This window comes from Arabidopsis lyrata, assembly GCF_000004255.2.
Source record: "Arabidopsis lyrata subsp. lyrata unplaced genomic scaffold ARALYscaffold_5, whole genome shotgun sequence".
Classification (NCBI taxonomy): Eukaryota; Viridiplantae; Streptophyta; class Magnoliopsida; order Brassicales; family Brassicaceae; genus Arabidopsis; species Arabidopsis lyrata.
In genome coordinates, this window is record NW_003302551.1 from 536,046 (window position 1) to 562,371 (window position 26,326).

The 26,326-nt window shown below is 32.7% G+C and overlaps 7 protein-coding genes across 10 annotated transcripts; 4 read left to right on the forward strand and 3 right to left on the reverse strand.

Annotated features, from left to right (window-relative positions):
• The first annotated feature begins 72 nt into the window (after positions 1-72).
• LOC9312852 (type IV inositol polyphosphate 5-phosphatase 9) lies at positions 73-3,678 on the forward strand. Its single transcript, XM_021024348.1, has 8 exons — positions 73-217; positions 348-538; positions 814-921; positions 1,056-1,359; positions 1,815-1,999; positions 2,310-2,418; positions 2,529-2,680; positions 2,820-3,678. The coding sequence occupies exons 1-8, from the start codon at positions 197-199 to the stop codon at positions 3,046-3,048; spliced, it is 1,299 nt and encodes a 432-aa protein (XP_020880007.1). The 5' UTR covers positions 73-196; the 3' UTR covers positions 3,049-3,678.
• A 1,061-nt stretch (positions 3,679-4,739) lies between these two features.
• Positions 4,740-8,244, forward strand: LOC9311166 (cyclin-J18). 3 transcript variants are annotated; one of them, XR_002331703.1, is made up of 9 exons: positions 4,740-5,108; positions 5,193-5,269; positions 5,571-5,670; positions 5,762-5,860; positions 5,954-5,971; positions 6,059-6,132; positions 6,243-6,369; positions 6,452-7,322; positions 8,028-8,107. XR_002331703.1 is itself a non-coding variant. In XM_021024238.1 (9 exons), the coding sequence occupies exons 1-9, from the start codon at positions 4,956-4,958 to the stop codon at positions 8,114-8,116; spliced, it is 798 nt and encodes a 265-aa protein (XP_020879897.1). In that variant the 5' UTR covers positions 4,740-4,955; the 3' UTR covers positions 8,117-8,244. The 3 variants fall into 3 exon arrangements, 2 of the variants coding, with proteins under 2 accessions (XP_020879897.1, XP_002875098.2); XM_021024238.1 differs by having other exon boundaries at positions 6,452-6,512; positions 8,028-8,244; XM_002875052.2 differs by having other exon boundaries at positions 6,062-6,132; positions 6,452-6,512; positions 8,028-8,244.
• Positions 8,245-12,062: 3,818 nt separating this feature from the next.
• Positions 12,063-16,171, forward strand: LOC9311167 (65-kDa microtubule-associated protein 6). The gene is made up of 12 exons (XM_021024357.1): positions 12,063-12,780; positions 13,177-13,380; positions 13,480-13,749; positions 13,845-14,060; positions 14,171-14,326; positions 14,411-14,570; positions 14,661-14,812; positions 14,888-14,975; positions 15,072-15,145; positions 15,228-15,302; positions 15,385-15,758; positions 15,869-16,171. The coding sequence occupies exons 1-11, from the start codon at positions 12,703-12,705 to the stop codon at positions 15,736-15,738; spliced, it is 1,827 nt and encodes a 608-aa protein (XP_020880016.1). The 5' UTR covers positions 12,063-12,702; the 3' UTR covers positions 15,739-15,758; positions 15,869-16,171.
• A 598-nt stretch (positions 16,172-16,769) lies between these two features.
• On the reverse strand, positions 16,770-17,935 carry LOC9311168. Its single transcript, XM_021024360.1, has 3 exons — positions 17,725-17,935; positions 17,419-17,577; positions 16,770-17,331 (listed from the first exon to the last, which is right to left on the reverse strand). Exons 1-3 carry the CDS (start codon positions 17,740-17,742, stop codon positions 17,098-17,100), a joined length of 411 nt encoding a protein of 136 aa, XP_020880019.1. The 5' UTR covers positions 17,743-17,935; the 3' UTR covers positions 16,770-17,097.
• A 1,202-nt stretch (positions 17,936-19,137) lies between these two features.
• LOC9312853 (psbQ-like protein 3, chloroplastic) lies at positions 19,138-20,906 on the reverse strand. The gene is made up of 3 exons (XM_002876739.2): positions 20,510-20,906; positions 19,445-19,651; positions 19,138-19,367 (listed from the first exon to the last, which is right to left on the reverse strand). Exons 1-3 carry the CDS (start codon positions 20,774-20,776, stop codon positions 19,272-19,274), a joined length of 570 nt encoding a protein of 189 aa, XP_002876785.1. The 5' UTR covers positions 20,777-20,906; the 3' UTR covers positions 19,138-19,271.
• A 279-nt stretch (positions 20,907-21,185) lies between these two features.
• On the forward strand, positions 21,186-22,254 carry LOC9312854 (putative clathrin assembly protein At2g01920). The gene has a single exon (XM_002875054.2). The coding sequence runs from the start codon at positions 21,203-21,205 to the stop codon at positions 22,133-22,135; it is 933 nt and encodes a 310-aa protein (XP_002875100.1). The 5' UTR covers positions 21,186-21,202; the 3' UTR covers positions 22,136-22,254.
• A 132-nt stretch (positions 22,255-22,386) lies between these two features.
• Positions 22,387-24,041, reverse strand: LOC9311169 (protein BASIC PENTACYSTEINE1). Of its 2 annotated transcripts, none has more exons than XM_021024358.1 (2): positions 23,914-24,041; positions 22,387-23,439 (listed from the first exon to the last, which is right to left on the reverse strand). In XM_021024358.1, exon 2 carries the CDS (start codon positions 23,425-23,427, stop codon positions 22,585-22,587), a length of 843 nt encoding a protein of 280 aa, XP_020880017.1. In that variant the 5' UTR covers positions 23,428-23,439; positions 23,914-24,041; the 3' UTR covers positions 22,387-22,584. The 2 variants fall into 2 exon arrangements, with proteins under 2 accessions (XP_020880017.1, XP_020880018.1); XM_021024359.1 differs by lacking the exon at positions 23,914-24,041 and adding an exon at positions 23,542-23,907 and having other exon boundaries at positions 22,387-23,490.
• Between the last annotated feature and the right edge of the window lie 2,285 nt (positions 24,042-26,326).

A 26,326-nucleotide genomic window follows, 5' to 3' on the forward strand; every position in this document is an offset into this window, starting at 1 on the left:
AATCTATAGTATAATAATCATCGTCCACGTCAGAGTTTCACCTCTTTCTCTCCGGCTTTGCATGGGTCTTTCTTTCTCCTTATCTCCCTCCCTGACCTATTATACTTCCTCTACAATTCCATTGCTTCTTGATAATCTCTCTCTCTCTTCTTTCTATCTATTGTTCTTTAATTTGTCTCTCTCTTTTTCTCTAGCAATGCTTGGAAGCTATAGAGAAGTGAGTATTAGTAATTTCAATCCATTTATGTGTCGGATTATATAACCGGACTAAATATACGTATAACTTCTTGTTATTCTCTCTTGATCATTAATATATGCAAATCACTCTATGGTAATTGATATATAAGGTTATGTGGCCAAGACTTGTGGCCAACAAGATCCTAAGGAAAAGTGTCGGGAGCAACAACTTCGTTGCCGATTTCCCACCGGATACCGAGCAGAAGTTTCTAGAAGCTTCCGGATTAGTTGATGAACGAGCTTCTTTCACTTCTAAATCAATTCTTCTCGAGCAACACAAAACCACTCATCTCAACACCAAGTAATACATAAATAACTTTCTTTATCCTATGTATTTTATAAAAATTAGATATCTTTATTTGTTAACTATTGATGAATATACTTGTACAGGGAAGAGAGCGGATCACAATACCGTTTACTTGACATAACTAGCTAGTCGCTTTTCTTGCATTGCACTACATTCAAACCTAGTATACAGTAAACCAGTAAAGCTAACCAAAACGTTGATAACTATATATATGATCGAACGTGTGGAAATTTAAAAATTAACATGTAATTTTAATTATATGTTTTTAGGGTTTTTGTAAGCACATGGAACGTCGGTGGTATTGTACCAGACGATGGGTTTGACATGGAGGATCTGTTGGAAACACATCAAACACCGTGCGACATATACGTGCTTGGGTGATTACTAAACACTACAACACAATTAAATTTATATAGCTATAACCTATGGATTTTGTTTATTTAGATGTCTAAATTTTTTTGACCAAAAAAAAAAAAAAGATGTCTAAAATTTAGTTTAAATAAAAATCTAGGTTTCAAGAGGTAGTGCCTCTTCGAGCTTCGAATGTTTTGGGATCAGATAACAACAAAGTCTCAACAAAATGGAACTCTTTGATAAGAGAGGCTTTGAACAAGGAAGCAAAACCTCATGGAGACAAAGACTTGTCGGAATCAAAGGGTATTAATGGTATTTCACAAGATTTCAGATGTATCATAAGTAAACAGATGGTCGGAATCTTGATCACCGTTTGGGTCCGAGGTGATCTCTGGCCGTACATCCGTCATCCTAACGTTTCATGCGTTGGTTGCGGCATCATGGGTTGCTTAGGAAACAAGGTAACAAATATTAAGAATTTCCTATCTTTTTAAATAAATAAATTCTCACTGTTATAGATGTGGACTGATTTAGGTATTGACTGTTTATAGAAAATGCTTACGCGCGTTCGCATTTGTATTCATATCTGATTATTTTAATTCGTGGTTGAAAATGAACTCACAGTTATATGCATGTTTCTTGTTTGACTGAGATTTATATAGCATAATAGTTTGTACTAGACTACTAATTAATTACCACCGTATCATAACCTAAGTTAATTAAAATTGGAATTCCCGTGTGTGAATTTAATTTTTATATCTAATAAGCTAACTAAACAATATCTGCATTTTGATTAAAAAAATATATAACTAATGTTCTGTTTGTCTTTGGTTATTATGATACTTGCATCATAATATATTTGGAAGAATCAGAATTTTTAACTTTGTTGAGTTTTTTACATTTTCTTGATCAATAGGGATCGGTATCGGTTAGATTTCAATTGCACGAAACGACCTTCTGTTTCGTTTGCAGCCACCTAGCTTCCGGTGGCCGTGGCCGAGATGAAAGGCAGAGAAACTCCGACGTTAACGAGATCTTAGCTAGATCGAGTTTTCCTCGAGGCTCATCTCTAGATTTACCCAAAAAGATTCTTGATCACGAGTAAGCTTATATATATCTATATATCTTTAATATAATTGCTAATATCTTAAAATGATATTCAATAACACTACTTTGTTCATATATTTTGTGTAAATTAAAAATTTCCAACTTGTTATTAATTAACTATAGCACAAGGTCATACAAAAATTATAATAGTTTTAGATAGTTGACCGGTTAATAATATTAAGACTTGATAATATGAAATGAAAAGGCTAGTTTGGTAAGTACTTGTTAAGAAATTACCAACTTGTGATAGATATGTTTATATTATTTAATTATGAAGTTATTTTTGTTGGATCAAATTTTACAGTCGAGTGATTTTTCTGGGAGACTTGAACTATAGAATTTCATTACCCGAGGAGAAGACAAGATTATTGGTGGAAAGCAAAGAATGGAACATCTTATTAGAAAATGATCAGGTAATTGTTTATGTAGATGTACTTTAATATAAATTCATTTTTTTTTTCATATGTCAAAGTTGTAAACTCGCCATTTTCTTATATATATTTTGTTATTTGTATAAATTAAGCTAAGGATGGAGATCTTGAACGGTCAGATTTTCAGAGGTTGGCAAGAAGGAATTGTCAAATTTGCTCCAACTTATAAATATGTTCCAAATTCGGATTTATATTACGGATGCATTACATATAAAAAAGACGAGAAGAAACGAGCTCCTGCATGGTAAGTAACGTATATATATATATATATATATATATATATATATATATATATATATATATATATATATATATATATATAATTTATTTATAATTTAAATAAAAAGTTTTTATCTCATGCATGCATGCATATATTTAAATAGGTGTGATCGAATAATATGGTACGGAAATGGACTGAAGCAACATGAATATACTAGAGGAGAAACGAAGATATCTGATCATAGACCTGTCAAAGCTATTTTCACCACAGAAATTACTGTTATACGGCGTGGTAAAAAGATTCGTAATTTCTTTTTCTCGGACAGATTTGAAGACAGAATTAACGGGTATAGTAGCATCGATTCCAAAGACTACTCGTGGATATCCACATAATTTTATTAATCGGGGTGAAATCTTGTCACTTGTTAATATATAATTCACCCAATTATAGTTATAGTTTTTATGTAAAAAAGCTTATACATATAGAGTCTTTGTTTTATACATTTTTAGTTCTTAGCATGTTCTTTGTGCAATAAGAGAATCTATAGAAGAACTACATAAATCATCTTCTACAGTTGTATGGTAAAATAGTATTCATGAATTACAAAAGTATATTGAGTTTTCACAATGCATATGCAATATATTTATGCAGTTCAACAACTATATGGTCCAACACTGAGATTACAAAATTAGTATACAAAACCTTTTTAAAAAACAAATTATTACATAAATAATTATGCGACTACGAATGAAGATTCACATTTAGTAAAACCAGATCTTTGATCTCCAACACTAAAACGAATTCAATTCCCAACCACCAAATTAAATATCACTGGATCATCCATTTTGTTCGAATTAATTTCAAATTATGAATACAACTTTTTCTTAGATTAAAAAACATAAATTGAGGGTGACTTTCCATGCAATAACATACAAGATTAACACTTTAACAACAAAACAAACTAAGGCTATTGTTGACAAGCCATATGGTTGGTTAATTTGGCAATTGGCATTATGTGTGGACAGGAGGCTAAGAGCATGAACAATTGGGTATTTTAAATAATAATATGAGACTAATAATCATATTTTATTTTATCTTGTTTTCGCAAAACAAATAGATATGGTTTGTTAATTATAATGGCAAGTGGTTTTAGTAAATGCATATGAGTTGTTGTCAATTTGTCTACCAAAATTATAGTTGTTGGAAATAGGATAATATCAAATATGAATATCGAATGAACTTTTTTTTTTATTATAAACTAGGATCGGACCCGCGGTCCAACGCGGGAGAATATTGGTTTACATACGTTGATTTTAATAGTGCGTGTTTTAAGTTGAGCGAATCGGGTAGTATACTTATAAATATTCATAATAAAGAATTGTAGAGAAAATGTTAAATTGTTTATAATTAAATCGATCATATTAATTATGATTAAAAATAGAATTTTATGTTTTAGAATTCTAAAATTAGATGATTCATAGGAATTAGAGCAATAAAAATAAGTCAAAAACCGTGGGTCGAGCCCAAATCATCTCACTATGGGGCATATTTATGAAAATATATTAAACCCGTAAATAAACGGGCCACACGGATTGATTCGCAGTGGATCATAGGTTTTAATCGGTTTTCGTCCGCGGGTTGGCAGATCAGCCCGCATGTTAGTATTTATTGATAAAAGTATAATTTATTCAACATTTGGTAATTTAAAAACTTTTAATAAATGAAATTATAATATTTATAAATATAATGAGATATAAAAATGCAAAATAAACAAATGAATCGTTGTAAGAAAAAGGGAAAAATAAAATACAGGATAATCTCTTTACCAATACAAAATTGGACCGTTGCATGAAATGTTTTATAAGATCAATGAATCCATTATTTTGTACTTGCGACATGGCAACAGAAATTCGCTTAGGAAAATAATTTTTTGATTATGCGTATCTAAAAAATAATGTGAAAAATAGAATAATATCAATTTCTTCAAACACAAATATATAAATGGGAAAAATAGAAATACAAAATATCCTTTCACAAAAAAAAAGAAAAAAAAAAAAGAAATACAAAATATCTAATCAGCCCATCACAAATAAACAAATGACTCGTTGTCAAAAATTGGGGAACAAGAAGATCTCATTACCAATAAACAAAGTTTTTAAAAGACCAATGAATCCAATGTTCCACTAATACTTGCAATTTGCCAACAGGAAAAAAAGGAAAAACTTGGGATTATGTAATTGTATATTGGGCCTATTTAAGATAACGAGCCCAGGCCCATATCAGAATCTTATCGAGGTAAATGATAAAAAATGACATTATTGGCCTTTCGAGTTTCAGCGCCATTGAAACGTTTCAAAATCTTCACGGAGAGCTCCAAAATCAGAGAGAGATGTCTACGGAGATCGGTCATCTTCGTCGGAGATTGGTCGAGTTTTTGATTCAATCTACTACTGTAAGTTTAATCTTCTTCTCAATCGTTATCTGTTGATGTTTTCTCTCCTGATTTTGGTTTTGGATCTGATTTTGGCGATGGAAGCAACTTGAACTTCCTCCGATCGTTAAATACTCAGCTCTATCGCTCTTCTTTGATCGATTTCGTCCAAATGTAGTCAGGTATTACGATTTTAATCCTCCGATGATTCCTGATTTGAGAATTTTGTAGTGAATTCGATTGTTTTTAGGGTTTAATTGAACAAACCAGTACTCGTTATCGGTGAAATTGCAAGTATAGATTAGTGATTTAGTGTAACAGATGATACTGTAGATTTGGATCAGTCCTTGTTTTCGGATAGATTCACGATGTGTTAGTATTGATACTCATCGAAGAATAAAATCTTGTTTGATGGATTATTTAGGCATTATATAATGTTTGTGGGTGTCTCTTTAAAGGTTCTGGATACTTTGGGTTTTATAGGTTTTTACAGAAAAAGAAAGCAGAACATTGGCTATTGCAACCTTTGACTGAGAGCAATCTGCAGTTATTTGTGTTAATCTCCATTTGGATCTCATGTAAAGTGGGTTTTACTTCCTTATTTCTGCTTTTGTTTTTTTTGTGTGTTTGTTCTCTTATATGTGCACCTAGAACTGAATTGTTTGCTTCTGCAGATGCATTGTACACGAGGTTTATCGGTTCATAGTCTTAAATCCTTTGGGGATATTGTGATTACAGAGCAACTCTTCATGGTTCGCGATTTCTTAGATGCGGTAAGCTACTGTTGAAAATCTTTAAATTGTGACTGAAATTTGATAGATGCTTTGATAGTTTCAATGAGTTTTGAGGTTTTTTTTTTTTTGCAGGAACTAATTTTTCTGAAGGTAACCATTCCACACTTGGGGACGCTCTCTACGCTATAGAAGGTTTTTCAAACTTATTGGTCTGTCTTCCTCATTGTACATGAGAAGCAGGTTTTGAAGTTTGAGATAGGCACTCTAAATATAGCTTATACACTGCTTGAAGACCTTTTTATTCAGTTCAAGTAAGTTGCTTCATCCTTATCAAGTATTTAAACCCTTAAAGCTCCTGAATGATATTGTGCTAGTCCATGTTGTTATTATCTAACTCCTCAACCATATTTTTTTCTATTAGAGAAGTTGCAAAAGTTGGGGATCATTTGAACTTTGAAGCGTGTATGGACATGATGGATCTTCTTTACGAAAAAGAGGAGACATCCCTTCTTTACAGATATTCAAAATCTCTGGCTGCTTCCATTTTGGTAAACTTAATTGATCTCCGTTATAATTTGTTTAAGTAGACATTAAAATGAAGTTATAATTGTGTTCTTCTCTTGACCACAGGTCTCTTCTTACATAATAACAGTGCCTAAACAGCAGTATGAATTCCCTATCCTCCCCTGGGGTAAGCATTCATCTTTCTGCTCTTTCTATCAAAACCATTTTGTAATTACAATTACCAATGATAGATAGATTTGTATGAATCAAGTCATAGGATATTGAATAAGTTAGAAACAGGTTATAGCATATAGGATCAATAAGGCCCAATGTTCACCTTTTTGGCTATGCATTTCAACATCATACAAAAGAGTGTCTTGTTCACACATCAAGGTCTTCTTCATCTTTCCCCTTAGACCTGGACATTGTATGTTTCTCACCTAATACTTATTATTATGAATTATGATAATGAGCCATCAAGGTTGACTTATCAGTTTACGACCACCGGCCATATACGTATACGGTTTACGGATCAATCAGATCTTTTGTGGTCCATAACATTTTGCTAAACCTAACATATCTCTGGTCCGGGCCACTCAAATATTGTACCGGACCGTATAAGATATAGGAATAGGAGACAGTAATAGTAGAAGTCACTAGTCAAGCGTCAGCATTTTCTTTTTCTTATTTAAAAACCAAACCTCATTTTCATGGAGTTATAGCTGTAATACACTCACACACACAAAAGATAGAAAGAAGAAAAGTCTATTTCTATTTATTTCAAGGGTCCCTCTCCAAAATTTATTCTTCTTCATTTATGGAGTCTACACTAAATTGTTCTGAGATTTGTTCTCTGTATACCCTTTTTCAGTTTTTCACATTTCATGGTAACAAATAGGATCTCTTTCAAACAATACCAAATTCTAGAAGAGATGATTTATGTGTAAATCTTTCACCTACTCTTTCTTATATACACATGTACATGTTGATCCACGTGGTATGAGTCTTTACTGTAAAGTTAAAAAAATGTTAGGCCTATCTTATTTTTAGGGACCATTGTCGAAACTAGAAAGAAGTAGAGTGAGGTTTCTAAGGTTAGGAGAGGGTAGGCACTAGACATAGTTTTGCTCTGCTTCTGTGTTTCATGACTCTGTTATTATCTATTGATGACTAGAGAATAGAAAACAACAAAAATTAAAGACTAGAAGGCAAATGATGAGCCTAATTTTTATGAGTAGGGGATATATAGTTTTATTATCCATCAATATTATTTGGCCCTACTTCGACCTACCATTTTCATTTTCAGTTTAATTTTTTAATAATGCAGATGGTTTTGTGAAATAACAACAACTTCAAATTTAAGTATCTGTGAAATTTTGCAATTCCATTGAGCTTATAAGATAGTGACAAAAATCACCTATTTCCATAACAAACTATTAAAAGTTTCTAATTCCATAATACGCCTCTAAAATAGTGTATCCTTTCATTTTATATTTTATGTTATCTTGCTTTCACTTAAAGCTCGATTCTTTGTTTGTTTGTTTAGGAGGTTCATACATAAAATATAACCAAAAATGTACGCCAAAGATGTTTGTTGAGTTAGGAGTAGTTTCCAAGGAGTCCTTTTGAGTTTTTAGTAACAGTCCCATCTGAAATTGTCTCTTCTATAACGCTTTTTAATATGAATTTTGTATTTTGGCAGTTAAAATGGTGACAAATATGGAAGAAAAGGAAGTGGTGGAGCTTGTTGGATACATACTTTCTCATGTCCTTTACTCGAACTCTCCTTAAACCCTACAGGTACACGCATCTTTAATCCCTTCCTATCTGCTTCTCTTTTTAAAAACACAAATTAAACCTGAAAATAAAGTGTATATATATTTTTGAAGATATATATGGACATGTAGGGTCTATATTCATATATAATCACACATGCATATTATATACACATCAAATACGCATTTTCATACTTTTGAAATTTAATTGTCTTACCTTCAAACTGTTAAATATCGTTAAATATAAATTCCACTCACGTTTTGGTCCACAATTTTGACCTATAATAAAAGTTAAATTTTCCACAATAGAATTAATAGAGAAATATCAATTCAATTGAAAAAACTGACTGTAGTATGGAACATACAATGATACAAATGGCAACTCTGCACAATTACATCATTGGTAAAATACTGCAAAAATAGCCATTCCACTTCTAAAGTTTTGAGAGTTGGGACACACGTATTTTGTAATGTTTTACGAAATTTTAATTCGTATATAATGTGTATGATGAAGATCTACTATATATATTTATACATGGGGATCTAGTGATATATGTATGCTTACACAAGGCAATGACGGTTGCGATGCGACATACCAGACATGTGATTTACTAGATCCACTTCGAACCATCTAAAATTATTTTATTTTCACCTACATAAATGTGCGAATTTATTATACTTCTCCTAAATGATATTGGTACTTTAACTCTGAATATTTGTCCTTACTGTACCACATTAGGGATTTGTCTTCTCCAAATAATTAGTTTCACTATTTAACCGAAAAATCTCACCCAACATAAAGACAAATAACTAAAGTTGACAAAAGAAAAGACAAAAAAATGTGAAAATATAGAGAGAAAATAACTAAGTTTGCTTGGCATTTATAGATTTTTGTTTGTAAGCTTTCTCTAGTGGAATCCTAACTTCACAGTAATATTTACTATTACACAAAACAAAAGTGAGCTGTGCTCTAGCAAAAAATTTCAATAAATTAACTATTTGACCCTTCCGAATTGGATAGTTTTTGAATTTAATGTTTTATTTGATTTTCAAAAAACCAATAATTCAGGATTGTTGAGTTGTGAATTGGGTGTGCCACGTCGATGATAAAATCCAACCACTAGATAAGTATATGATTAGATGGAATGATTAGACACTTAATCAAAGTAGCATCCTAGGGGGTTTAGCACATTATTAAAGTGATTTTATACCTCTTTTCACTATTTAAATCTCATTTAGTTTTGTTTTGATAAATCATTCTTTTGCTTCTACTTTATACATTATGATAATATTTGTTATATAAAACGAATAATATGATTAAGTACATTTCCTTTTTATAATGGATTAAAAGTGATTATGTTTCTTCATAATCGTATCACGACTGTATCCAGCACGACGTTGACTTTTAATATTCAGTCTCCCACACATGCGATATTAAATTGGGCGATACAGTACCAAATCCAAAAACAAATGTTTTTGTAAAGATTGTAGTTTATGTGTCTAATTCTGTTTTATTAAGTTACCCAAATTTATTATTGGGAGACTTATATAACTACTCCCATTATTATTAAATCATATACTTAAATGATAAAATCATGGAATTTAAATTGCTACGAAGAAGACTTAATGTTATTGACTTATTGTATAATTTGCATGGACCGTATTAAAAATCTCATTACCCCATCCAAAGTTGAAATCGATTCTACTTGTCCTTTTCTCCCCAACCACCTTAAATGTTTATTTTTTTCTTGTGTTTTTATGTTAGGAGTTTATGTGTCATCTTTTTTGTTTTTTTCCAAACAAGAAAAAATATTGAGCACAAAAACTATAAAAGTAGATAATATATATAGATATTATTATATTAAACAAAAAATTATTTAGACCTTATCACTCTAAAATATATGTTAACAAATTTTGAATTATGTTTAATACTTGGATTATGTAGTGTCTGACATTTCATGTCAATCTTTATTTTGGTGCCGTTTTTATGTAAACAGACTTAATTCTAACCATAAAAAAATAAATCTCGAATGTGCATGGTAACTAAAATGATACGTATACTAATTTTATAAATTATTAAACTTGCTCGTTACTCATTTATATAAAATTATTTTGGTAAAATAAAATTTAATACATATATATATATATATATAATGATTTGCAGCTTGATTAGTTGGTATGGAGGGCAATAATTATGTTTGGATGGGAATGGGATACTAACAAAAGTTGTTAATTAAAATTAATTTTAAAAATAGACATCTACTTTTCTTGATGAAACTGGTGGAGAGGAGCGGTAATATGTGACCATACTTTTGATTAGACCAAATTGGCATCTTTCTTGTTATTAAAGGGGGTACATAGTATCATTATCATCTTTAACGAATCAGAGTCCACGCTAACAATAGATGACTCTGTCTTCCCCATTTGTGGTAAATTTTCTTCTCATGATTATTGTTTGGTTGATATAGGTATTATGCAAATATTGTAGATAGTAACAATTACTCCACTATTTACTAGTAGAACATTATGATAATTGATTTCGAATACAATGTTACATTTGGAATATGAAAGATAATATATGCACATACTTTTATATATGCAATTGTAGAGGATTCGACATATTTTTGTATAGGTATACAGGCTCGGGAAAAAAAACCGGATTCGAAATCCGGATCGATACCCGAACCAAAAAAACCGGTTCGAGGTGGGTAAAGATAAAAGGAAATTACTTCATTAGGTATAGTTTTTGTAAACTCGTGCGTATTGGATCGGTCCGGGTATTATCCGTTATCCAAACAGGTTACCCCGAATACCTGACATATAATTAAATATCCAAAATATTAATTACATCTAATTTTAATATAATTTAATTATCTAAAATTACAATTATAAATCTAAATATGTCAATTAACTAAAGATTTAAATACCCAAAACAACCAAACTATCCAAATTTTTATGTTTGTCAAAATTTAGCAAAATATATTCAAATATAACTAAATTTATTAAAATTTAACAAATTTTTAAAGTTTTTCGGGTACCAGATTTTTACATACGACATTTTACATATAAAATACCCGAACCAAACGGGTACCCATATTTTCTGGATATTTATAGGATCTAAATTTTTTATCCAAACCGATCCGAACCCGACGATATCCGAACCGGACCAGAACCGAATGTTTAGAAATATCCGAATGGGTCGTAAATTCATTACCCATTAAACCCGAATCCGAACGGATTTTATCCGAACCCGAACAGATTACCCATTTGCCAGGTCTAGGTATACCCACATGAAAAAAAATGTATAATTTTGAGTAAGTTAATAACCATTTTCTAAACTCCATAACAAGTTTTGCCCCAAAAAAAAGGATTCAAATGAGTATGGGGTTTTTCAATTTCAAATTCCTATCACGAAAATACAATTCAAGATTCAAAAATATCATTAAAAAAAAACGTCCATCAATAAATATTATTAGTGAGTTGTTTTATTTATTATTTTTAAATTATGAAATATAATAAATGATAATAAAAAAGAAGTAAAATTACATAAGACTTAATAACTTCAAAAAAAAAAAAAGTTAATAACTTCTATACAAACATTCTTTTTTTTTTTTAACCTCTTCTATACAAACATTCTAAAAGTAAAAAATAAAAGTCATCTATATAGAAAAATATACTTCCTCCGTTCTTTTATAAATGATGTTTTAGGAAGAATGTATATAGATTAAGAAATCATTTACTTTTTGTTTATTTCTAAACGAAAACATCATTTTATTATCTAATCAACTAATAAAAAACTAATATACAGAATATAAATCTTCAAAACTAATAAAAACGTAATTAATTTTGCAATGAAAATTGAAAATATCATCTATTTAATACTAAAATTAGAAGCTTAAAATATCATTTATAAAATAAGGGATGGAATGTGAAGTAAGAAACAGTAGTATAATTTGAAAAGGAAAGAAAATATTTATCGTAAAGTTTACACTTCACCGTCAAAACACAGCTACTTATGTCAGTGACTCTTCTTCTATCTACACGACACAAACCTACCATACACACTCTCTCAATAACTCGCGTGACTTTCCTCCTTCAATTCTAATTGGAACGTATTAATCACGCGCTATTACCTGCAACGCGCTTATCGTCTGGCACACTCACCCGCACCGTACCCGTCGTCGGTCTTTTCGCCAATTTATCGTATTTTTCCGTGAAACAGAATAATAATAATTTAATACTAAAAGTGTATAATAAATTATTAAATCCTGTTTAAAAGAAACTCATTATTGATTTTTCTTTTTTTTGTAACTCTCTTCTCTGTTGCTACCTGTTCTTTCTCTCTGTTCATTCCCTTTTCTTTAGCTTAATTCAGCAAATTTGTTTCTCTCTACTTTGCTCTCTGTTTCTTTGTTTTTTCTTTCCTCTGCAAAGTAAAAGTAATGAGAGCTTAATTATAATGTTTGTCTCATCTTCAAGCTTCAGATCTGATGCTTTGTTTCTGCTAGTAATTGTCTTTTTCTTTTTAGATTAATCACCATTTTTGTGAACAAGAACCAGAAAAGCTTTTCAAGATTCGAGTGAGGAAAAATTTAGCTGAAAATGCTGGAAATTGGAAGTCCCAATGCTCTGTTTTTTCGTACGAACACTACTTGTAATAATCTTCTCCGTGAGCTTCAGGTTTGTTTTTCTTCCTCTCTTTTACTTTGTTGGTTTCTCTGTGTTTTCTTGATGATGACGGTTGATGAAAAAAAAAGTCTTTGTTTTTTTTTTACTCTCAAGGGTTAAAGGATGATTCTTTTGGACTCATAATGAGTTTGGTAGAGACAATTTAACTGAATTTAGTCTTTTGTGTTCATTATCTTTTTCCTCTCTTAGGTCCAAGGGTTCCTGTGAATTTTGACTAAAACATGTCAATTTCTGGAAATTTCTTTACTTTTTTGGTCTCCATGTAACTGTTGATGTTCTGTGGTTTCAATTTCATGCACGAGCTCTCTTACTAGAAATTTTCTGTTTTTGTGTTGTATGGAGGTTGATTTCATGAGTTTAATGGCTTTTTTGGGTTGTATGAAACAGAAAATATGGGTTGAAATTGGTGAGAGTGAGACTGAAAAAGATAGGATGCTGATGGAACTGGAGAGAGAATGTCTTCAAATCTATCAAAGAAAAGTTGACGAAGCAGCAAATTCTAAGGCAAAGCTTCATCAGTCTGTTGCAGCAATAGAAGCTGAAGTTGCTTCTTTAATGGCTGCCCTTGGTGTGTTAAACATCAACTCACCGGTACACATAGCTATCTTCATGATAGATGATTTAGATTGTGTGTTTAGAGCTTAACAACTATTGCTAAAATTTTGTGTTTTCTTGTATTTTGATGTGCAGATTAAACTGGATAAAGGTTCAAAGTCATTGAAAGAAAAGCTTGCAGCTGTGACTCCTCTAGTTGAGGAATTGAGAATTCAAAAAGAGGAGAGACTGAAGCAGTTTTCCGATATAAAGGCGCAAATTGAGAAGATTAGTGGGGAAATCTCAGGATACAGTGACCATCTCAACAAGGCCATGATCAGTTCCTTGACTCTTGAAGAACAAGACTTGACTTTGAGGAAACTTAACGAGTATCAAACACATCTCCGCACGCTTCAAAAGGAAAAGGTAAAGGTTTTGTCACACATCTATAAAGAGCATTGAACAACAAATATCCATCATTTATGGTTACTTATAAACATGTTTATGTTCCTTTCATGCAGTCTGATCGCCTCAACAAAGTGTTGGGTTATGTCAACGAAGTCCACGCACTATGCGGTGTTCTTGGAGTTGACTTTAGTCAAACAGTTTGTGAGGTTCATCCTAGCTTACATAGGACAGACCAAGAGCAATCTACAAACATTAGTGATAGCACATTAGAGGGCCTTGAGCACATGATTCAAAAGCTAAAAACTGAGAGAAAAGCCCGAATTCAAAAGGTAGCTTCTAGTCTACTTATAAACATGTTTCCACAATACCATCCCTCTATTTCATATTTATATAGTGACTTGTCTTTTTTGTGTTTCCAATAATACTTCCAAATGTGCAGCTGAAGGATGTAGTGGCTTCACTGTTCGAGCTATGGAACCTAATGGACACACCACAAGAAGAGAGAACTAAATTTGGAAAAGTTACTTATGTTGTAAGATCATCTGAAGCTACTATCACTGAGCCGGGAATCCTTTCAACCGAGACAATTGAACAGGTTCAGTAGAAGCAATTCTATAATTCCACATTTATGTCTTTAATCTCATTCTTGATCTGAGTCTTTGTTTTGCCTTTACTTTAGGTATCTGCAGAAGTGGAAAGTCTCAGTAAACTGAAAGCAAGCAGAATGAAGGAGCTTGTAATGAAGCGAAGATCCGAGTTAGAGGATCTTTGCAGACTAACGCACATTCAACCTGACACAAGCACTTCTGCTGAGAAATCAACTGCCTTAATAGATTCCGGTAAATATGAATTTTTTTTGGTTTTTGAATAGTTGGTATATACTTGCAAATTCCACATGTTTTAAGCCAAGCTTCCCCTTGTTTCTTCAGGATTAGTGGACCCTTCAGAGCTTCTTGGAAATATCGAAATGCAGATAAACAAAATTAAAGACGAAGCACAGAGCCGGAAAGATATCATGGACAGAATAGACCGTTGGCTCTCTGCATGTGAAGAGGAAAATTGGTTGGAAGAGTATAATCTGGTATGAGAAGCTGAAAGCTTAACACTCACACATTGTTTGAAGGATGTAGTCTAAAGATTAATTCTTTGGTTTCAGGATGAGAACCGGTATAGCGCTGGAAGAGGTGGACATGTAAACCTCAAGCGGGCAGAACGAGCCCGGGTTACAATCAATAAGATCCCTGGTACTTTCCATTTTTCGCCTTTTTCTAGTCTCTGAATAAGAAATCAAATAAATAATTGTAGCTTATACTTTTGTGTGTTACAATTATTTACTTCAGGAATGGTTGACAATCTTATCAAGAAAACACTTGTATGGGAAAATGACATGCAGAATTCGTTTCTATACGACGGTGTAAGCTAAAACTATTTAAAGTAAGTGCAAAGTCATTAGCACCCAAAGTCCTTTCTTTAATTCTTGTAACTACTTCCTGTAGGTTCGATTGGTTAACATACTAGAAGACTATAAACTGACAAGGAAACAACAGGAAGAGGAAAAGAAAAGATACAGGGTTGGTCCAAAAGAAAAACTCTCCTGAAAACACTCAAGATTTTCTCTTTCCCGTTTAAAACAGGTTCTATATCTTTGTGCAGGATCAAAAAAAGAGGCAGGATCTCCTACTAACCCAAAGGGAATCCGTTTATGGATCAAAACCAAGTCCAAGAAGAAGCAGCAGCTTCAGAAAGCCCAATGGTTTCAACATTAGCAATGGGAATGGTTCAGTGCCTCCCACACCTCGTAGAAGCTCGGCAGGGACAACAACTCCTGACATTCTTCTAACTCCGAGATCTTACTCAGGTCATCATCGCCAAAACGGGTATTTCAAAGAATTTAGGAGACTCACTTCTACTCCCTTGAACTATGTGGCTATGCAAAAAGAAGATACTGTTTCTACTACCTACACATCGATTTATAGCTCCGAGCCAGACTCGCCTCTACAAGGCTGACTTGACTCTCTTTTCCACCGGTAAGAGAAAAGATCAAAACTTTAAAGCATCAATTGATTAGCTTAACATGCCCTTCTAGTAGATTCCTCAAATTACAGGGTTTTTGTGGTGATTTTAAACTGTGTAACAGGATTTGTGGAGTAATGTTAATGTTAATAAGAAGCAAGTGAAGAAGAAGGAAGGAGACTTGTGAATACAGAAGGTGACTGACTTTTAGGAGATATGGTGAGATAAAGAGTAAGAAATAAATGTGAAATTTGTTATTCTTTAGAGGTTACAAGTTTTTTATTTTGAAGTGAAAAATACTTCTATTGTTTTGTGTCATGCTCGTGTGAAAGTGTGTGAATGGTCATTCTTGTGCGTACGTATTTGTGTATAATATACGTATTTGCTATATTTTGTGCTTTTAATTAGTAGTACTTTTGGAATTGAACCGTTTGCGTGTACAGTAAAGGTCAGATGGATAGATTCGTTGTGTTTGCGAGTCACAGATGCACATTTGTTTATAATCTTGTATTGTCGTCTAAGGAAGAACCGGACCCGAACCAAAACTGAACTGAATACCCGAATGCCGTGAGTAAAAATACTATTTGGCGAGAGAGAAATAACACGGCGAAGCACACAACAGTCCAGCGACACTCATCGGATGGATTGATAAACAGGTCCGAAATCAACTCACCACCATCATACGTATGAGAGACAGGAGTATGACAAGGCGCTCCAAATTTGGCTCCGCACTCGAACTTGATTGGCTTCAAACACTTCTCAAATTTCTTTTGAAATTCAGCTTAGCTTTTCTTTTGATATCCCGTTGCACTCGTTGTAAAAACGTATATTTTTTCTTTGAATATAATTTCACATTACATTCAAAAAAAAAAATATTAATGAAAACTTAAAACTAAACCATTGCCTTATTATATTTTTAGATATCACATAAGCACAGCGTTACATCGCAACTCAAGGCAAGTACGTATTACTCTCACGTAAATAGAGAGTAATATTATATGGTGCAAGTTTGCAAGATGATAAAATTGATGAGAAAACAAAAATGATAATAAATTATTTGGACTTAATAAGTAAAGCCCAGTTAAGCCCATATATTGACTTTCATAAAACACGGCCCATTCTAAAATAGGATTTATACTGAAAATGCCCATGCACTCATAAGAAACTAGAAAAGTAGAAATTATAACATTTTCTAAAGCTGTTAACCGAATCTGACCGGACCGGTTATCATCGAATAACAATATAACAAGTATACCGAAACTTTGGTACTACATCGAACTACTATTACCTTAACCCAACATAAACTTCAAATCAAATCGATTAAAACCTCAACGCAAAAGAGATTTGACATTTTCACGGCTCGAACTCGTGAACTTGTTGAAGAACTCGGTAGATCGTAACATTAGATCTTCGAGATGTGGTTTCGTCATCATGAGATCTCGTGAAAAAATTGCTGTTCCCTTCAACGTCGAATGAGTTGTGTCTCTTACGTACGTTACGGACATGTTGACGTGGCGGTGGATAAACCGGAGTTTCGTAGCTGGCTCTGTGTTTAACCCAGCCCGGTTTAGATTTCTCCATTGATTTCTTCACGGTTAAAATGGATTTTACTATGATATAATCGTTGAAGTGAGAAATTTTGGTGTAATTAAATTTTCAAGAAACTAAACTTACGTGAATGAGAGAAGATGAGACTGGTACGGGACATTTAACCGGACGATCTTCTTCTTCCGGTTCAACCGGATGCTCAACCGGACAGAATTCGACGTCGAATTGATTGGTTTCTTCATCGTATTCCATCATCACTGACTCCTCCACACTTTCTCTTTTGCCCTAAGGAAAACAAGAAAAAAAAAGGGGTTTGTTCCCAATATTTCAAGAATAATGTGTCCAATATCGTAAAATGAATGAAATTAAAGGGTTTGTGTCAAAATTAAGAAGTGAAGAAAGATTAGATTAGGAGAGAAAATAAAAACTCACTGAGGAATCGAAGTCCATGAGATTGGTGAAGATGAAATGTGTTGAGAGAGAGAGAAGCAATGTGAATGTGAGAGAGTTTGTGTGTATAAAAGGGTAAAAATGAAAGAGAAAGCGAAGAGGTAAAAACTAAATAAATAAAAGTTGGTTTTGGCATGAAAAGGAGGGATTTTTAACCCCACAGTGAAAAAAGATGTGAGGCAGAAAAAGATTCCTTAACCTCCCACTATTTTTTCTTTCTTTTTTCAGGACCATTTTCATATCATTCAAATGGCGTATGGGTGATAAAACTTTTTATAGATTGTTTTTCTTTTTTTATAATATTAGCAATCGGTGCCAAACTTCAAAACATGCAATGTGTTAATGGAGTGTATAAACGGTAAAATTTTATCATAAAAAATTTCACATTATAATTAACTCCAATTAATAAACAAGTTATCAAATATATAAATGACAATCACAATATTCATGCAAAGAGTAAAACTAACAATTCATATATGTCTCCTTTGTAAAACAGTCAAATATATAATCACAATATCAACACTAATGTAGTTTTTTTTTCCTGTATATGTGGAATTGTATCACTATTTGGTTCAGGGTCTAAAAAGATGATAAAAACAACTACCATATATTATATACACTTTCTTGCTTTTAACAAAAGGAGATATGCTATCTTTCTTTGAAAATCCGAACAATCTTTCGCTTTGTTTCATGTCTTACTTTTTTTCTTTCTTCTTTCCCTTTTAGGGCTTTGAAGAAGATTGGTGATGTAGAGAAAAGCTATTGATTTGCTCGTAATCCGTTAAAATTACAAATAAATAAAAATTGCAAAAAAAAAGAAAACAAAACCACTAAAGCCGGCCGTTAAGGGGAAAGCATGAGGTACACCACTTTGCTTTACTTCAACAAGCCGTTTTTGTATGCGAATGGAAAAAGCAAGCTTACTACAAATACACATATATAGTGTATATAAAAGACCATAATTATACGGTAAAATATTAGCGGTATGATATAATTAATTAGCCATGCAATATAATAGAAAACAAACATTGTTAAGAAAAAGTTGCTGATTTTATCAAAGATCCAACATATATTTGAGTAATTTTCTAAAAATAATATAGTTATAGTTTATATCCTATAACAAACAGCCAAGAGACTCTTGAAATCAAAACAAAATTTGTTAAAGTAAACGGAAGAGTTATGTTAGAGCTAGAGATTAGCTTTCGAATGAATCTCGTAGTGATTTGAAATGAGTATTCTAGGGTAATAACTCATCGGGGTTTGAGTTTAAGTAGGAAAACTTATTTATTAAGCAATGTTTTGAAGTTTAGCTCTCTTTTTTTTGAACGGTTGTTTGCTCACATAAGCTATGATTTCTTATGTAGGTAGGTAAGTTTCTTAAGATGACTAGATAAATCGTACAAAAAACATTTGCCAACTTTTTCTCTTGTCACTTGTATTTTCACTAGTGTTTTCTTTTGGATAGACAAGAAAGAACATGACAACAAACGAGAATTGATTGCCTAAATTAATATTATTATTGTTCGAAATTAGATTCGAGGGAAGATATCCTCGAGGATTGCAACAATATTCTTATAGTACTCCATTACCTTAGTTTCATCTTCATCTCTTGCCGCATAATCCATCTACAATTTTCAAAGTAAAGTTAATAAAACTAATAGTAATGAGTATATAGTAGTGAGAGTAAAACGAAGAAATGTACCTTGGTGATTGAATTAAAAAGAGAGGAATAAAGAGACCTAAAAAGAGGTCTATCCTTAGGAGGCTTTGCTTGGATGATTAAGTAAAAGTCTTGCTTCATGTTTGATGCACTTCTCCTCAGCTCTTTCCCTCCTTCTTTCCATAATTTATTTTCTATCATCATCTCTTTAATTCTTTTTATATTTTCTGCATTTTTTCTTAATCCTTCCTATGAACCATATCAAAAACATACGAAGAAATCATATTTAGTATAATCTTTGTTTTTAGTGGTATTATGTAATAAATAATTCAACTAAAAAAATAGTAAATAATGCAATTAAACATAGTGTCTACATGGACGAGTGGACGGACAATTTGACAGTTCTATCCATAACCATTGTAACTCCTGCTACAAAGAGTCTTCTACAAACAAACATATTATGGATAACTTATATGATTAAAACCACAATAACCAAAAGTGATTGATAACTTGCAAATCTATGTATGAGCCTTAGCATTCATTCAATATTCTCTAAACAAAAAATTTTGTAAACCTACTTCGGATAAATCACTTGATCAAAGCTAGAATACTCTAAAAACAAAAAAGTTTGTAAATAAATCTTGTGATTCTAAAGAGCATTGCAATTCGTATATATCAGTCTATATGAGTGAACAAATTTTATTTTAGTAAATAACACCCTCTTTTTTTTTTTCTTTTTTTGTTAATACCAGGAGGTTTGGGGCCGAAGCCCGTAATCCCCCAGACCCGAAAGCACAGCATGTAATATTAGTTTCGTCCCAAGCGTCACTCGAACCGGCGACCTCTAAGCTTCGCCTAGGGTCTTTACCAGTTGAGCTAACGACACTTGGTAACACCGTCACTCAAATGTTTAGCAATTTTTAAGTCGAGGCAACATATAAATTGTAATATAAAACAAATGGATCAAAGTATAACTAAAATGAGTTTTGATCTAGTGGCGTTCTCTAATATATTGCGATGGGGAAATGTATGGACCTACAAAACTCTTCTCTCTTCAATTAACCACAAAAAAATGTAATTAAAGTAAAGACAAGTAGTCGTTTAGACCTGAGCAAGTTCGACGGTGCGTTCAGGCTCAGGTGGAGTAGCGCCGAAGTTGAAAAAATCAGCGGCATTCGCGGAAGCTGACCATTTACGATCAAAGAAGAACACTTGAGGGATTAGTGTTCCTGAAACTGAGAGTAAAACGTCTCTTCGTCTCCTTCTTCTTCTAGATGTATCAATGGAAAATGTTAAGTTAGAATCCGATGTATCAATTGAAGAATCTTGTTTGTGAAAGAAAGTGATATGTGGTGGTGGCTTTGAAATCGCCATATATTCACGTTTTCAGTGCAAACAAAGTAGCTGCGCCATTGAACAACCTCACAAGGATAAGAAGCAGAGATTATTAATCTAACGGTCACCGACGGTAACACGTGTCAACTACTGGAGATATGACACTTCCAACTACCCGCCAAATTTTTCATTTTTTGTTTGTTATATGAATTATCTTAAAGATGCTAATTGTAATTTACAGATACTTCAAATCTCAATTTACGTTTTAACAAAAAAAATTCAAAGTAAGAAACTAATTTTGTTAAGAAAATTCAAACCATAACCAGAATCCAGAACAGTGTTATAAAAACAAAAACAAAAAAACAACTCAAAGTCTAAATTCAAATCATAACCTCTTCGTTGAATAATAGAAAACATCAAAAATAAAAAAATTGTCATGAGACGATAACATTTTTCCGGCGAAAAATGAAGTTGTGGAGACGCACCGCCGGAGCTATAAAGGACAAACTCAGTCTAATCACGGCGGCTGATGAAAAATTCACGGCGGCGATTATCAAAGCGACGAGTCACAACGATCTCTCAATGAACATCGAAAACGTTCAATTCATCTATAGATATTTACAGAGCAACCCTTCTAGTTTCAAACCAATCATACGCGCCGTCTCGTTACGCGTGGAACGCACGCGTAATTGGACGGTGGCTTTGAAATGTTTGATGTTATTACACGGCTTGTTCTTTTCCGGAATCATGGCAGTTGATTCTATCGGACGGTTACCGTTCGATCTTTCCGATTTCGGGAAAAGGAAATCTCGGTTTAGTAGAACCGGTCGGTTTAACATTTTCGTTCGCGCTTATTTTTCATTTCTTGACGAAAGATCGATTCTCTTTTACAATAAGAACATGATTCGAATTGAGATCATCGTTAAAATGCAACGAATCGTTGATTCATTGATGAGAATCAAGCCGATTGGTGAAACGCCTCTTGTAATCGAAGCTATGGAATATGTAATCAGCGAGGTTGTTGTGATTAACGGTCATATCTGCCGCGGATTCGCCAGTTTCTTATCCAATGTTCAGTCGAATATGCTGGAGATATCGTCAGCAGAGGCGGAATTAGCGATGAAGATCGTGGCGAAATCTTTGTCGCAGAGAGAACAACTCTTCAAGTATTTCGAATTCTGTAGAGATTTTGGTGTCACCAACGCTCATGAAATCTCTAATTTCGTACGAATCACGGAATCTCAAGTGATAGTGCTCGACAAGCTTCTCCATATCGCCCCCGAATTAGATCGGAAGGCCGCAAAAGTAACACCGGTAACCGCGGCAGATATGGCGGAGGTGGATTTGGTTACCACTGAGGAGTGTTCTAATAGTCCATCAGATTTAATTAGCTTCTAATCATGTAATTACTAACTAATCAACTTTTATGTTAGTTAGTACACTCGCTAAAAGATTAACATTGCATTATTAGTTAAACTTAATATATCTAACGATTTGTAAAAGGCAAAAATGCGAAAAACAACAAATTATAAAAATATTTCTTCTTCATTAAAATTGTTTAACATAACAACATTTTATCAAAACAACATCTAATGTTACAAGTCAACATTTAAGACCTAAAGATGAATGAAATAGTTGCAAAAGAAAAAGAAAGAAAAGAAAAACAACATTTTTGCTTCCTACAGAGTTTCTCAAAGAAATCTTCAAACAAACAAAAACAGAACATTAAGAATGTATGAATTAAGATATGATTCAAACCCTAAACCGAAGAAGTTACCTTGAAGAGGAAGAAGGAAAACAAAGGTCACAAGTTGTTGTATATACACGATCAATGAGAAAAACTCAAACTATCTGATCGTGACAAACTTATTGGTTCCATGTCTAGCCCAATGACTCTTCAAATCAATCGCATTCCCAAAGCTATAACCTTCTGTTGCTAATTTCTCTAGGACCTTCTTAAACGCACCTTGACTCATCTTCCTACCTGAAATCCTTGCCCCGCGTCTCTTAGTACTCATCGGTAAAGGATACACTGAAATGTTAGTTGTGCAACAAGCGGATTGCCATCCGCCGCAACCCCAACGGTAACATTGCTGAGGAGTTCCAGTACAAGTGCAAACCGGTACAGGTAAACCAGAAATGTCCATACTCACACCATTAATCACAAGATCAACACTCTTCTTAGCCGGTTTCACACGCTGCTGTTGAACATTGCTACTAGCAACATCGCGCTCCTCTTTCGGTTTACGCATCTTCTTAGCTTTCGGTATTGTTGGTGTTGAGATGCTACCTCTCATCTTTCTCTTCTTACTAGGCTGAACAATTTCATCTTCACGAGGAGGGATTGGAATCTCCTCAAACCGGGATGAATTCACAACCGGTTGATGTATCATCTGCATCGAATTCGAACCAGATGTTTCGGACATCACACTCCCGTAATTCGGGGTGCTTATAGGCAACATGTTGAAGAACTTGTTGTCCTTGGGTTGACTAATCCAGCTATAGTTCATGTCATGCTCTCGCGGGTGATACGAACCGTTTGAACCGATCATCAGATTCGATTCACGCCCGGGTAAAAACGGTTTAGTGTTCCGGTCAATAGTAGACATCAGCTGCAAACCAAGATTACCTTTAAATGAAGCAGCCGCTGGTTCATAGTATCCCCAATTGCGAAATCCATCATCATCCATTGTGATTATAAACTACAAACAATGGCATTAAAAGTTCAATAACAGAACATTAAGCAATCGAAAAGTTTCTAAATTTGTGGTTGAATCTGACTCTAAACCTCGGTTTAATCGAAATTCACATGAAATTAACATAAGATCAATCCATTTTCTAAGATTCAGTAACAGGGTCTAATGAAAGAACAGATCTTTGAGGTACCCAGAAACGAAAATTAGGGATTTTAAAATCAAAATCAAATTTTTCTGAAAACCCATAAGCAGATCTTCAGATCTGACAAACCCAGAACCAGATCTAAAGAAACAGAACATAAAGCATCGAATTTTTTGCACAGAATCATAATCTTCATGAATCATGTTGATGATAAGATATTTCGATGAGAACAACGCAGAAATGGAAAGACAAGTACAGTACAAAAGGAGCCAATTATAATTTCGAAAAATTAAAAGAGAGAGAAAGAGACATAGATTGATGAGAGAGAAATCTCTTACATGGGTTTGGTCTAAACGGCTCTTTAAGGAATTTTTTGACCTCCTGGAGAGAGAGAGGAGAGAGAAACCTGAGAGAGATTGGGAAAGAGAAAGAAAGAAGAGAGAGGAAAGAGAAGGCTAAAGATCTTCCCAGTTTTTTTTTTTTGTGAGATAGAATCTTAAAAATGACACTTTAATATTTAAGAAAAACCAAAAGGCTTTTAATAAAAAAATGGTGAAGAGATTTTTTGGTTATTTGTAGGGTACATAGATTTGGGGAAAGTCATGTGAGAGATGAGAAGAAGACAAAAACAAAATCAAAGCCCACTGCTTCTCCTTATCCTTTACATTGTACTATTGATTAAATATATATATTTGTCAAATTCATGTTTTTAAATAGTAAATACATTAAGGTAATGTGATAATTATAGACTCCAATTGGTAGTCAACATAATGGTGGAATAGCGTTTTATAATATGATTATACAAAAGTTTATAAATAAAAAAATATGTATAATCGCACTAAAAATGTAAAAAACGCAGAATTTACGTTTTCGTTTAAAAGTATAAGTAAAATTTCATTATGCAAATAAGTGGGTATATAGTAATTTATTTGTAGAATGGATTTTTATTATTTTATCCATAAAATAATAATAGTTAAAAAAAGCAAGAAAATAATGGTTTATAATGAAACTTATACCTTTTTGAATAATATTTAAAAATTTCACAACAATTTTAACAATTTTTAATATTTATATATTTTATTATCATATGTTATTAAATTTATTAAAGTTATTATTTTGTTTATTAAATATAAATATATATTGGTGATATAATATTATATTCTGCCATTACGTAAAATATATCCAATAGTTTTTATGTAATTTCATTCTGCATTTCTTATTATGCTAACATATATAGTATTATGCGTTTATGCACTATTACCTATCGGAGTCATGATCTATGTGTAAACCAAACGTTTGAAATCAATCAATGTCTCTAAAATTAAGAAATAAATAGCACTACTACCTTCTTTTTTATATATAAAAAATAATAAATAAATAGCTTCATAAATTATTATAAAATAGTGTTTTACTCTTGTCGGATTTCTATACGCAGAAAATAAAGTATAAAGAATGTTTGATTTGAGGCCCATTTGTGTATTTGGGTAAACATTGGAAGTGGAATTAGGATTAATTCTGTAAGAGACAAAGCCCATCAATCATATCTTTGTTAGAATGTTTTTTTGCTCGTTTGATGATATACATATAGGCATTAAGGTCATCCTCAGCAATAAGGCTTGATATACTTAAACCACGTTGAGTCAATCTACACAAATATAACATCATAATTGTGTTAGGATGAGAAGAAGAACTAAAAACAACATATAAGGATATGAATGTGACATTCCCTTTTATGGAAGATCTCGAAAGCAAGGAATGAGTTGTGATTTTTGATTTCCAGGGATACTTCTTAATTAACAGCTGGAAGAGCAATCAAGAAAATGATTGGATATGAAGTCAAAGAAGAACAACAAGCTAGAAAGACAAACTTCAAGGTCAACCACATGCAGTTAGATCACTACAAGATGTAATCTCTCTTACCTGGTACTTTAAAATGCAATAGAGATATCATATATTATGGTCTAGAGAAGCATATATGTAGAATACGGTGGATTGTAAGGGATGAGATATATCTATTAATATGCTCTATTTTGGATGCAGAATTAGCAGCCTTTATATGGGTTATCTACAGATGGTGAGGGTTCTTATCATTACACATCTACGGATGATGAGGGTTCTTATCATTACATGATGTTCTTCACATGTCAAGAAAATATTATTAGAGTAGTAATCTATTTTGAGTTCCAAGATTCAAGCGGTGATATATATTTTAAAAAATTTGGTCCGTTGAAAATACGAATTTACATGAGACAGAAATCTGAGTACGAAGAGAAGAAAATTAACATTTGATAGTTGACAGATCCACGTAAATAACAACATGTTAAACGGATAACAACTCACGCGTATTACACTTGTGTTAACATAAACGATGATCTTCCAACATTTGCGATGTTTTCCATTTGTGTTTTTGCCTATTTGGGTAAACATTATCCACGATGGCACGATCTGTTGACTTAAGTGGAGTTTGGGTCCAACTTTATTGTTACCTAATTTAGGCAGGTCCAGATGCGAGTTATTTAACAGATAGAGGCCCAAACGCCCAGTAAATGGAAATTCTTAATATCAAAATTAGTCCGGTGGACTCATATTCACCATTTTGGCCTATAGTCACACCCTTTTTTATTTGGTCACCAACTTAATAAATACACACATACATTTTAATTAAATATTTTTTGTTGACAGAAGTTATATTTTATCTTAATTCGATTTGAAAGATTGAGTATACAATTTACCACACACCAACATGTACAT